Source organism: Oxyura jamaicensis, unplaced genomic scaffold (assembly GCF_011077185.1).
Source record: "Oxyura jamaicensis isolate SHBP4307 breed ruddy duck unplaced genomic scaffold, BPBGC_Ojam_1.0 oxyUn_random_OJ72840, whole genome shotgun sequence".
NCBI lineage: Eukaryota > Metazoa > Chordata > Aves > Anseriformes > Anatidae > Oxyura > Oxyura jamaicensis.
This window is the reverse complement of record NW_023311276.1, coordinates 332,707-344,620: the sequence shown is the minus strand read 5'-3', so window position 1 is coordinate 344,620 and position 11,914 is coordinate 332,707. Positions and strand designations below refer to the sequence as shown.

The 11,914-nt window shown below is 48.2% G+C and overlaps 1 protein-coding gene across 1 annotated transcript; it reads left to right on the top strand.

Moving 5' to 3' along the window:
• The first annotated feature begins 1,536 nt into the window (after positions 1-1,536).
• Positions 1,537-2,276, top strand: LOC118159976 (olfactory receptor 14C36-like). The gene has a single exon (XM_035314511.1). The coding sequence runs from the start codon at positions 1,554-1,556 to the stop codon at positions 2,274-2,276; it is 723 nt and encodes a 240-aa protein (XP_035170402.1). The 5' UTR covers positions 1,537-1,553.
• Positions 2,277-11,914: the final 9,638 nt, after the last annotated feature.

Genomic DNA, 11,914 nt, shown 5'->3' with positions numbered 1-11,914 from the left:
GGCTGCTCACAGCTCCACAGCAATCCCAGGACATCTCTGGGGTAGGTTCTTGACAGGGAAGACCAAGGCAGGGGCTACCTGAAAGGAAGACTCTCTCTGGAGTCTCTGCTTTCACTTCCTTGCCCTGACGGGCAAGCATGGAGATTAACAGAGTTGTCAGGTTTGTAGAGGGAACTGAGACCCTTAGAGCATTACACTGAAAGAGATCTGTAGGTCTATGAGGCACCTCAAAATTCAGCAGTGTCCTCCTGCTGTCCAGATGCTGTTGCGTGTTTCAGGCTGCTCACAGCACACCCAGAGCATTTCAGAGGGGAATCTTCAAGACAAAGGACAGAGGAAGATATTCTTCAAGGGAAGGTATCTGCATTTTGAGTTTTATCCTCTTGCTTAGATGGATGGCAGTAGGAGATGGACCATTCTCATGAAGGCACTGAGACCTCAGATCCTGTTAACCTTTTGTTAGGTCATATCTGCTCTTTAGCTGCTGAACATATGGAGATGCCCCTGAAAAGTGCCCTGGAACAGGAGGTGTCTGCATGGCAGAGCTGAGCACACAGCAGGTGGGACAGGGTCTGTGAGCAATGGCAGGGAGGAGATGTGGGGACAGGGAAGCAGCGGCCAGCAGGGATAGCTCCAGGCAGCAGAGACCAGGGCAGGGAGGGAGAGGGAGCTGATGCCTGAAACGCCAAGGGAGGGGGATTCACGCACTCCCTGCCAAGCCTACAGTGCAGGCACCTTCTCTACAGAGAGCACCCCTGCTCTCCTCTGCTTCCCTGCACAGCCTCTGCCCTCAGGGGCTTTAGGGCATGAGCCATGTCCTCCTCAGCTGGACCTCCAGAACACGAGAGGAGCCTGTGTCCTGCAAGGTGACAAAACGATGAGTCTAAGAGTACCTGCCCTGCACTGTCACTTCCCTAGGTGGCATGCAAGCTTGGTAAGCTGAAGGCTTCACTGCATGCCCATCTGCCTTTCTCTCTGTCAGCGGGCTGGACTGCTGCAGTGTTCTTTCTTATTTTTCCACCTGTGTGGTTCTCCTACTTTCTTTTTCTGGGGTGCATGTGGGTGTAAGCTTCTGTTCTCACACAGACTGCTGGGGCCGTGCCCTGAGGGTGTCTTCATGGGAACAAGGTGCCCAAGCTCCATTTTAAACTGTAAGGCACGCTGTTAGCCAATTGGGAGGGTTAGAGAATGAGCTGACTCATTCAGCTCAGGGAACAGCGAGTTCTGTGAGAGGAGCACGTTTTGCTCAGGGATATCTGCCTAACTTGTCACTGATTTTTCCTCCATGGACAGCCAGCCATGACCAGAAGCAGCAAATGTCCAACAGCAGCTTCCCCACTGAGTTCCTCCTCCTGCCATTCGCAGACACACGCGAGATGCAGCTCCTGCACTTCGCGCTCTTCCTGGGCATCTACCTGGCTGCCCTCCTGGGCAACGGCCTCATCATTATAACCATAGCCTGCAGCCACCACCTCCACACCCCCATGTACTTCTTCCTCCTCAACCTCGCCCTCCTTGACCTGGGCTCCATCTCCACCACTGTCCCCAAAGCCATGGCCAATTCCCTGTGGGACACCAGGACCATTTCCTATGCAGGTTGTGCTACTCAGGTCTTCATGTTTGTTGCCTTTATCACAGCAGAGTTTTATCTTCTCACCTTCATGGCCTATGACCGCTACGTTGCCATCTGCAGACCCCTGCACTATGGGACAATAATGACCAGCAGAACTTGTGTCACCATGGCAGCAGCTGCATGGGGTGCTGGTGTTCTCAGTACTGTTCTGCACACTGCCAATACATTTTCCCTCCCCCTCTGCCAAGGCAATGCCCTGGACCAGTTCTTCTGTGAAATTCCCCAGATCCTCAAGCTCTCCTGCTCAGATGCCTACCTCAGAGAAGTCCATTTCATCATCTTTTGCTTTTGTTCAGGTACAGCATGTATTGCTTTCATTGTTCTGTCCTATGTGCAGATCTTCAGGGCTGTGCTGAGGATTCCCTTGGAGCAGGGACGACACAAAGCCTTTTCCATGTGCCTCCCTCACCTTGCTGTGGTCTCTGTGTTCAGCAGCACCATCATGTTTGCCTACCTGATGCCCTCCTCAGTCTCTTCCTCATTTCTGAACCTTTTGCTGGAAGTTCTGTACTCAGTGGTACCTCCTATAGTGAACCCCCTAATCTACAGTATGAGGAACAAGGAGCTCAACGGTGCACTTAGGAAATTGATGATATCGATGTTTTTCAGTACTCTTAAAGTTCCCTGCCCAGTCTATAAATGAACCCCAATGCATCTCATTCCAGCCTTGAGTTTTCTTTGTTTTTGCTATTATTAATATTAATATTTTCTTAGTGTAATTTTGACTGCTTGCATTTCTTGCGTCTACACATAAATATTTGGACTCCACCCGCTGCCACAGATGAACAAACCTGCTCTGTCTGTCATGTTTACACTGTATGAATGTGTTCCTAACAGTGAGAGAATGCAGATCTCTGTAATGAAATGGAATTGCCCCAGTGCAATGCCTGAAGCCTGCAATTTTCTTCCCAAAACAGTGCCAAGAATAGGCCCAAAGAACTGCTCCCCAAAAAGGTCTGTTCCTACTTTGGTTCAGGAAGGAATGCCTCATTGTTTCATTGTGACCTGTCAGAGACCAAGGGCTAGTTTTAACACTCACCCATGGATGTCTGCTCAAAGCAGAGGCAGCAAATGCTCACTGCATTATATAGCAAGGGCTGTTCCCGCATCTGACCCATAGATGATGTCCTTCAGGAAGGGAATCTGGAGCTGCCTGCAGAGCCCAGGGTACCTCCAGGGACAGCAGAGCCTGGGGTTGGCAGTGACTGCAGCCCCTCTGAAAGTGAGAGATCTCTCACTGTGAGCTCAGCCACAGGGAAAGAACTAAAACCAGGTATTCACAGGGAACCTGTGACTCTGCAGTCTCAGAGAAGAGAGTGGGCACCCAGCGGGCAGATGGAAGGGAAGCTGGGGAGTGATTCATTTCCCCCTCTGTGAAGTACCTCTGTCTGGTCCAGCCCAGTGATCTGGACCTGGCTGAGTCTGCTTCCCACCCTGACCAGCACGGCCATGCAGATTCACCCCACAGCACCACAGCCCATCTGCTCTGCACAGCAGCACCACCAGCTTGGGGACCTCTTGTGAGAAGCATGGGAACAGCCATTCCCCACTGCCCAAGGGGAGCTGATCTTTGAAATTTGACCAGCTCCATCCTCCTGCTGGCATCAGGGTCTATACTGGAGGAACAGACACCAAGACAGTGGATCAGCCTGGGTCATGGGCCCAAAGATTTTCAAAACCCATCTGGACTAACCTTCCTGTAAAGCTATCATTGCTCAGAGAAGATGATGGAAGTGGACATCTCCAGATGTCCCTTCTGACTCAGGGAAGAAGGGGCTGGACTGCACAGTCAGAGTGTATGACAATGATGTGTTTTGAGGCCTTGCTGGTGTTTTTAATCCCTGCTCCTCAAGGTTACCCTGCGAGTGGAGTAATTCTCAAAATGAAGCTCTGCCCTATAGGAACCTGGAGTACAGCTGATGCAAGGGTACTACAGAAAAGTTCTCAGAAACATTTCCAGGCATTCTAGAGTGAACAAATTACAAATTAGTTGGAGTTGGAAAGAGTCTTTTCCCATCTTTCTTGTAAGCCCCCTGTAAGTATTGGAAGGCCTGAAGAAAGTTTCCCCCAGAGTCTTCTCTTCTCTAAGCTAAACAAGCCCAACTATCTCAGCTTGTCTTCATGGGAGAGGTTTTCCAGCTCTCTGATCTTTTCTGTGGCTCTCCTCCTGACCCACTCAATAAGTACTATGTCCTAAGTCTAAAGTGTCTACAGCGTTACAGCCACAAAGCTGGATGCTCTACTCCAGGTGGATGGGGTCTCTTGAGAACAGAATAGAGGAGGGAGAGTTGCTCCCTCAACCTGCTGGTTATGCTGCTTTTGATGCCCAGGATATGGTTGGCTTTCCAGGATATAAGTGCACTCTGATGGCTCACGTCAAGCTTTTCATCCACCAGTACCCTCATCTCCTTCTCCATAGGGCTGCTCTCAATTCACTCATTGCCCACTCAGTACTAATATTTGGGATTGCCCTGATCCAGATGCAGGACCTTGCACTTTTCCTTGTTGAACTTCATGAAGTTTGCATGGGCCTACCTCTCAAGCCTGTCAAGGTCCCTCTAGATGGCACCACTTCCCTCCAGTGAGTTGACAGCACCACACAGCTTGGTGTCAACAGACTTGCTGAGGATACACTCAATCCCATTGTACATTTAACAGACAAAGATGTTAAATAATACCAGTCCCAATACCCTGAGGAACACCATTTATCAGTACTCTCCACTTGGAAATTGAGCCACTGACCACAACACTTTGAGTGTGACCATCCATTCAATTTCTTATCCACCAAGCAGTCTATCCATCAAATCCCTGTCTCTCCTATCTGAAGACAGAGATGTCATGTGGGACAATGTCAAATGTTTCACACAAGTCCTATGCAGTAGCTGAAACCATGTCTAGCATTTTTTCATTGAGGCTGTTTCTCAGTGGGTATTACCCTCAAAGTGAAGTGACCTTGAGACACTCTCTGTCCCACTGGACTTGATGACACCCCTAGGGAATAGCTTATGGCACTTGGGCTCATTTCACCACAACAATACTATGTGCAGTCTCATGTGAACACAGCAAACAGGTCTTTGGATGTAGTCATTTGGCGTTCCTCTGTAGAAGAAGAAACCACTTGTTTCAGCTGGGTGAGAGCCCAGTGCTGGAAACAGTGGTTGCAATGGGCTGTTCTGTGACTATTGCTCTGTGGCAGCATCTCCAAGGGTGTCCAGAGAACAAAGGCAGAGAACAGACCTTCTCAATCTCATTAATATATGTATATATATATGTATATATGTTTAAATTTATATATATGTAAAGTGCCTGTCACCATACTCATAGAATCACAGAATCATAGAAGGCCTGGGTTGAAAAGAACCTTAAAGATCATCTAGTTTCAACACCCCTGCTCTGGGCAGGGTTGCCAACCACTACAGGCTGCCCAGAGCCACATCCAGCCTGGCCTTGAATGCCTTCAGGGATGGGGTATCCACGACCTCTCTGGGAAACCTGTTCTAGTGCCTCAACACCTTCTGAGTGAAAAACTTTCTCCTAATATCTAACCTAAATCTCCCCTTAGTTTAAAACCATTCCCCCTTGTCCTATCACTACCAACACATATAAACAGGCATTCACCTCCTGTTTATATGCTCACTTCGAGTACTGGAAAGCCACAATGAGGTCTCCCCAAAGTCTTCTCTTCTCCAAGGTAAACAAGCCCAGTTCGCTCAACCTTTCTTCATAGAAGAGGTGCTCCAGCCCTCTGATCATCTTCATGGCCCTCCTCTGGAGCCATTCCGTTCTTTGGAACCACTCTGATGGCAGTGTTCAGAACTGGAGTTGTCCTGTTAGTACCTCAGCACTTTTTTTCAGCCAATTAAAAAGAAAAAATGCCACACGACAAGGTTGATGTCCAGTGGTGCCCCAAGCTGCACATAGGACCCAAGGTGAGGGCCACACCAGCACACAGGACAGTGGGACAAGCCCTCTCCTTGACCAGCTAGCTCTGCTGTGCTTAACGTAGCCAGGGTATATTTGGCTCCTTTGGCTCTCAGGGCCAGCCACAAGGACATCTGAGATCAAGTTTTTGAGGATACCAGGGAAGGGGCAGGAGGGGCCAAGGGAGGAGGACTGGAGCTTGGAGCAGCCTGCTGGAGGTTGTCTGCTACAGCTGCAGCTCCCAGCAGGGATCCCACCAGGACTGGAAGCCTGCTTCAGCCTCTGGGGAATGGACACAAGCTCTTGGTGAGCTGAGAAGAGCCACAGCCACCACCAGGATATTCGTTCCCCACAGGTTCTGGAGTGATCCAGAGGGTGTTGGTGCAATGGGGACAGTGGACAGCTGCCGAGAGGATGAGCCTGATGCCGTCTTGGTCACTGAGTTCCAGGGGGCAGTCTGCAAAGGGGCTGGCCTGCTTTTTCTCACGCTGTCTTTTCCAAGCACCTATGGCTCAGTGGGTCCACAGCATGAGTCTTCAAGAAAGTCTGATGCTCTGAGATCCCTGGAGTAGAGAGTTGCACTGAAACAGAGCAGCCTTCCATGTGAAAAAAATCAAAAGCTCCCCCCTCCTGCGGGAGCACAGGCCATCACCATTGCTGGGGAAGCTGGCTCTGCAAAGGACCGCAGCAGGAAAGGCTGTTTCCTGATGTCTCGGGTCCAGCTGCTAACCCATTGGAAGTGGACACGCTGAGCAGGAGAGGATCACAAGGCCTTCTGAAGGCAAGTCTTTGGGTGACATCCTCTGCTCAGATAAACCCCCAGGGGATGGAGAAAGACTGGAAAAGGAGCGCCCCAGGCTTGGGCCCAACGGGTTGTCTAGCTCCTCAGCGGGTGTCACGGAATTCAGTTTTACATAACTCGAATGCAGCAGACATTTAGGACTTATTGTATACCTTTAGAGTAAATAACAAGGTTAGACTGTAGGATTTTTAACTGCACTGAATCAGCATTTAATCATCAGCCAATGTAACAGACTGATTTCAATAGAATTTGCAACAATAGAAATAGTAACTTAGTTAAAGTTTTGAGAATGGCAAGGTTCACCAAAGATTTACAACCCACTTTGATTCTGAATATTCATTTGGTCAAAAAAAATAAAGAAAGAAACATAGTGGGTCAGTTTTTGAAAGACAGTTTTGAAGTGTCAAAGCAGATGAAGTACATAAATACTGAGAGCCTATGTACAAAGAGAGGGAGAGAAATAAGTAAAGCTGTATTATCTGGATTCACAACTTCTCTGTTGGTAAAGAGAAAGTATCACAGCCTATGGGATGTATTTGTTAAGTGGCCCTATGGGAAGCTCAATTTTTTTGGATCTCCTGGCTTGAGCTTGCTGCATTCACATTCCCAGCAAGGGGAAAAGTTCCAGTTCAAGCATCAAACTGTTGCCCATGCTGCCTGAAGAGCCAGGACAGTTGTGTCACACAATAGCCAGTGTCTGAGGGAAGCTGGAGGTATTGTGAATTGAGATGGTTTAGACTCAAGTGGAGGCGCCGACCCTAAGCTGACAGAACAGCACTCACTTGTTCAACACAAGCTACCTGACACGCCTGTGAGTCCAGAACTGGTTGGCAGAGTTTCTCACAGAGCTCACTGAGGAGAGAGGGGTACTAGGGAGAGGGAATCACACTTCAGCTTCCTAAATCCCAGGACAGTGCCCAGACCTTCCTTCTCTCAGGCATCCCATTTCTTGAGATGTAAAGTTTGTGGGGTTTCTGTCAAGAATTCTTCGATCTTCCTCCAGGTATCTTTCTGATAAAAGTTTCAATACCTACAAAATAAAAACATTAATCTGCCTACATTTAAACATCTACAATCAGCAGACTACCTCTGTGGTATCCACTCTGAGCAATGTCAATTAAATGAGTGGTTGCAATGTGAGACAGGAAGCCCCATCTCCAAGTACATATCTACCAGGTTCAGACGAAGGGTGCTCTTACAGAGGTTGCCCTTCATCTCTTCAGGTGGCACCGGACTCTGCTGATTTTCCCCTGTAGTGACTGTCAGGGGATGGATCCCCTTCTCAGGAGAGACTCCTTACCCTAAAGCCACAGGCCTGGGGTAAGGTCATCAGGTTCTTACTGGCACTTGTCTCAGCATCTGTTGTAATCTATTGTGTGCTTTTCTGTCACTACCTTTTCTGTGATCAGACAAACCCACCAAAATGTCACAAAAACTTGTCAGAAAGGCCATGGTGTAGAAAAGAAATCTCACCAGGAGCTCTGGCAGGAACCAGGAAGATTGTAATGAGCACCAGGAAGAGATGGGAAGCTCAAGGTCCCTTGTGCATAGTGGCCCTGAGAGGCTGTGACTGAAGTGTGTATGGCTGGGAGAGAGGGTCAGGGGACAGCAGTGAGAAACAAGGTCATAGCTGATGGCTCAGGAAGTCCTTACAAGCATGTGTGATCTCAGACATGGAACGCAGTTGGTGTCTGTGCAAGGAGGGTAACGTTTTCCTGGGAATGTGGGAGGAAGGAAGGCCCCTGCAGCACAAGTCAGGAATGATAGAGATATTTTCACCTTGTGCATGTGCCTCAGCCTAGGAGAAGAGGCATGCCCATTGTTGTGGCTGGCTGTGCTCAGCCATGCCCCATGAAATCTCCATGAGCCTCGAGGATGCACGAGCTTCCTGCAGTCCTGGCCTGTTACTGCAGGGAAAGAAGGCAGGGTCTGTGAGCCTCAGGCGAGTGCAGGAAGAGCAGAGTGATTGTGTAGCACTGAGTGTGTTAAAAGCACGAAGAAGAGCTGAGATAGCAGGGAGAGCAGGGGTTCATGTTGAAGTGAAATAGGTGGAGGTGTGATGTTGAGGCAGCAGCAGCAGAAGGATGTGCATTTCAGTGCTGAGGTGTGCAGTGACCCCAAGGACAGGCACCTTGTCTAGTCATTACTTCTTATTTCAGTCATGGTTCTCAGTGTGGCCCTCCATCTGCCTCAACAACTTGGAGGTTTGCTCCTGCCTTTTACTTCTTCAGAGGCTTGTTTGGTCTTTCAGTAGCTGCAGTTCAGGAACTTGGCACCAGAGGGCTTCTTCAACGTGCAAAACTCCCTAAAACGTGCCAAGTCTGCAGGCATGATTTTCCTTTAACATAGAATCACAGAATATCCAAGTTGGAAGGGACCACCAAGGATCATCGAGTCCAAGTCCTGGGTCCCTAAAGAACCACCCAAAAAATCAGACCGTGTGTCTGAGAGCATTGTCCAAAAAATACTTGAACTCTGGAAGGCTCTATGACCACTTCCCCGGGAAGCCTTTTCCAGTGCTGACCACCCTCTCGATGAAGAACCTTATCCTGATATCCAGCCTGAACCACCCCTGTCACAGCTTCAGGCCATTCCCTCAGGTCCTACTGCTGGTCACCAGAGAGTAGAGATCTGTGCCTGCCTCTCCACTCCTCCTCATGAGGAAGCTGTATACCAGGATGAGGTCTCCTCCAGGCTGAACAATCCAAGTGATTTCAGCTACTCCTTATACATCTTCCGCTCTAGACCCTTTACCATTTTTGTTGCCCTTGTTTGGACACTCTTTAACAACTTTATATCTTTCTTTTACCGTGGGGCCAAAAACTGCACACAGTAATCAAGGCGTTGACTAAGGATAAGCACTGCTCAGCAACAAACAAAACATTGACATATTATCACCGCTATTTCCATCACAAGTCCAAAACATTGCATCACAGGAACATCTGTGAAGTAAATTAACTATCCCAGCCAAAACCCAGACAACAGCAATCAAAAACAAAGGCAGGCCTAGTCCAATAAAAGAATACAAGACATTCCTCTGCAGAAGATGAAGGTCACACTACCTCCTCTGAAGTCCACTTTCCAAATTAGAAAACACTTGACAAATGGAAAAGACCTTTTTATTTCAAGCACAGATCCCAAGACCCCTAAAACACCCCCTGCTCTGGAGTCTCTATTTGGATATTCCATCTTGGCATGCAGCAAGTCACATGTTGAAGGTGTGAGCTACCTTGATTCAGGGAAGGAAAGAGAGAAACTGAATCAAATGCCTGATTTTGAATAGCCAAGTCTGCACTAATCCTAGCATTCATGAGTTACAGGAAAGTCTTCATGAAGACTGCAGCACCTAGACCCACTCATTTTTCAGTTTCTGCACAGTATGTAATTATGTGACTCCAGTGCCAGCAGGGATGAGTGTGATCTCCTCTAACAGACCACACCTTTCATTCAGTTGTCCAGACTTCTCTTTCTAGTCAAAGGAGAGAAATCAGTTGTCTCAACTGACATGTCTTGGAATACCCTGCTTTGGCACCATCTCCTACTCCAGCAGAAAGGTGCCTGTACATGACAGGTCACATTCCCCAGCCCCACTAGAGGGCTTCAACTGCCCAGGAGAGCAGTGTCTCTCTGGATGGGTAACTGAATAAAGCCCTGACTGAAGATGTTGAGCAAAGGTTTAAACATATGCCAAAAAGATGGCTGTCAAGTAACAGCATATCTTGGAAGCAGTGGCTACCTCTGTGAGGGCAACTGAATCAAGCCATATGAAGATGTTAGGCAAAAGTGGAAATGAATAGGAAAAACCAAACCAAACCAAACCAAACCAAACCAAAAAAAAAAAAAAAAAAAAAAAAAAAAAAAAAAAAAAAGTTGTGATGGTTGTGTAAGAAGTCTTAATTTTCAGAATTTTTGAAGGTCTACAAATTTTCCTGATTTTTTTTCTCATAATTCATGGACACGTGCCAGCAAGATGTACCAACACTTTTCTTCTGTGCACAAATTATTTTTTACAGATATTATGCATCCCAACATTCTGAGGGAATTGGCTGATGTAGTTGCCAAGCCAGTCTCCATCATGTTTGAAAACTCTTGGCAGTCAAGCAAAGTCCCCAGTGACTTGATGTGTTGGTTTTACTCAGGTGGGCAGCCAAGCTCTACCACAACCACTCTCTCACTTCTCCTCCTCAAAGGGAAAGGGAATGAAGAGCATAGGCTGAAAAAAAAATGCCACATGGAACCACAGAGAAAGAAAATTACTCTCTATTGCCCATCAACAATTGATGCACCTCAATATGCATAGCCTCCCCTTGGGATGAAAGACTTTTTCATAATGAGAGCCCACCCCTCCCCTCTCCATCCTCTTTTCCACCTTTTATTTCTGAGTGTGACATCATGTGGTATGGAATATCCCTTTGGTTGGTTTAGGTCAGCTGTCCTGGTGATGTCCCCTCCTCACCTCTTACCCACCCCTGGCTTTTGTGGGGGTTGGAGGAAGTCCTGGTGCTGTGCCAGCACTGCTCAGCAGCAGACACAACACTGGTGTGATACCAGTGCTGCTCCAGCTACAAGTGCAGAGCACAGCACTGTATGGGCTGCTGCAGGGAATGTTAACTCCATCCCAGCCAGACCCAGTACACTGGAAAAAGGGAGATATCACTCCCATTCTTAAAAAGGGTAGAAAGGAAGACCTGGGGAACTACAGACTGGTGAGCTTCACCTCTGTGCCTGGCAAGACAAAACAAATCCTTCTGGAGGCAATGTTAAGGCGTATGCAGGACGAAGAGGTGATCCAGGACAGCCAGCATGGCTTCCCCAAGGGCAAATCGTGCCTGACCAGTCTGGTGGCCTTCTATAATGGAGTAACTGCATCAGTTGACAAGGGAAGACTGACCAATGTTATCTATTTGGACTCCTGCATGTCCTTTGACACAGCCCACATGACATCCTAATATTGTAATTGGAAAGATACGGATTTGAAGGGTGGACCATCTGGTGGATAAGGAATTGGCTTGATGGCCACACCCATAGAGTGGTGGTCCATAGTTCTATGTCCAGGTAGAGACCAGTGATGAGCAGTGCCCCTCAGGGGTCTGTCTTGAGACCAGTGCTTTTCAATGTCTTCTTCAATGACATAGGTGTTGGGATTGAGTGCACCCTCAGCAAGTTTGCAGATGACACCAAGCTGAGTGATGCAGTTGATAAAGCAGAAGGAAGAGATGCCATTCAAAGGACCTGGACAGTCTTGAGAAGTGGGCCCATGTAAACCACAAGAGGTTCAACAATTCCAAGTGCAAGATACTGCACCTGGGTCAGGGCAATTCCAGACAGGAGTACAGACTGGGAGAAGAACTCATTGAGAGCAGCCCTGCAAAGGACTTGGGGGTTCTGGTAGATGAAAGGCTCTACATGAGTCAGCAGCCCAGAAGGCCAGCTTAATCCTGGGCTGCATCAAAAGAGGTGTGACCAGCAGATCAAGGGAGGTGGTTGTCCCCCTCTACTCTGCCCTTGTGAGGCTTCACCTGGAGTACTGCGTCCAGGTTTGGGGCCCCCAGAAAAAG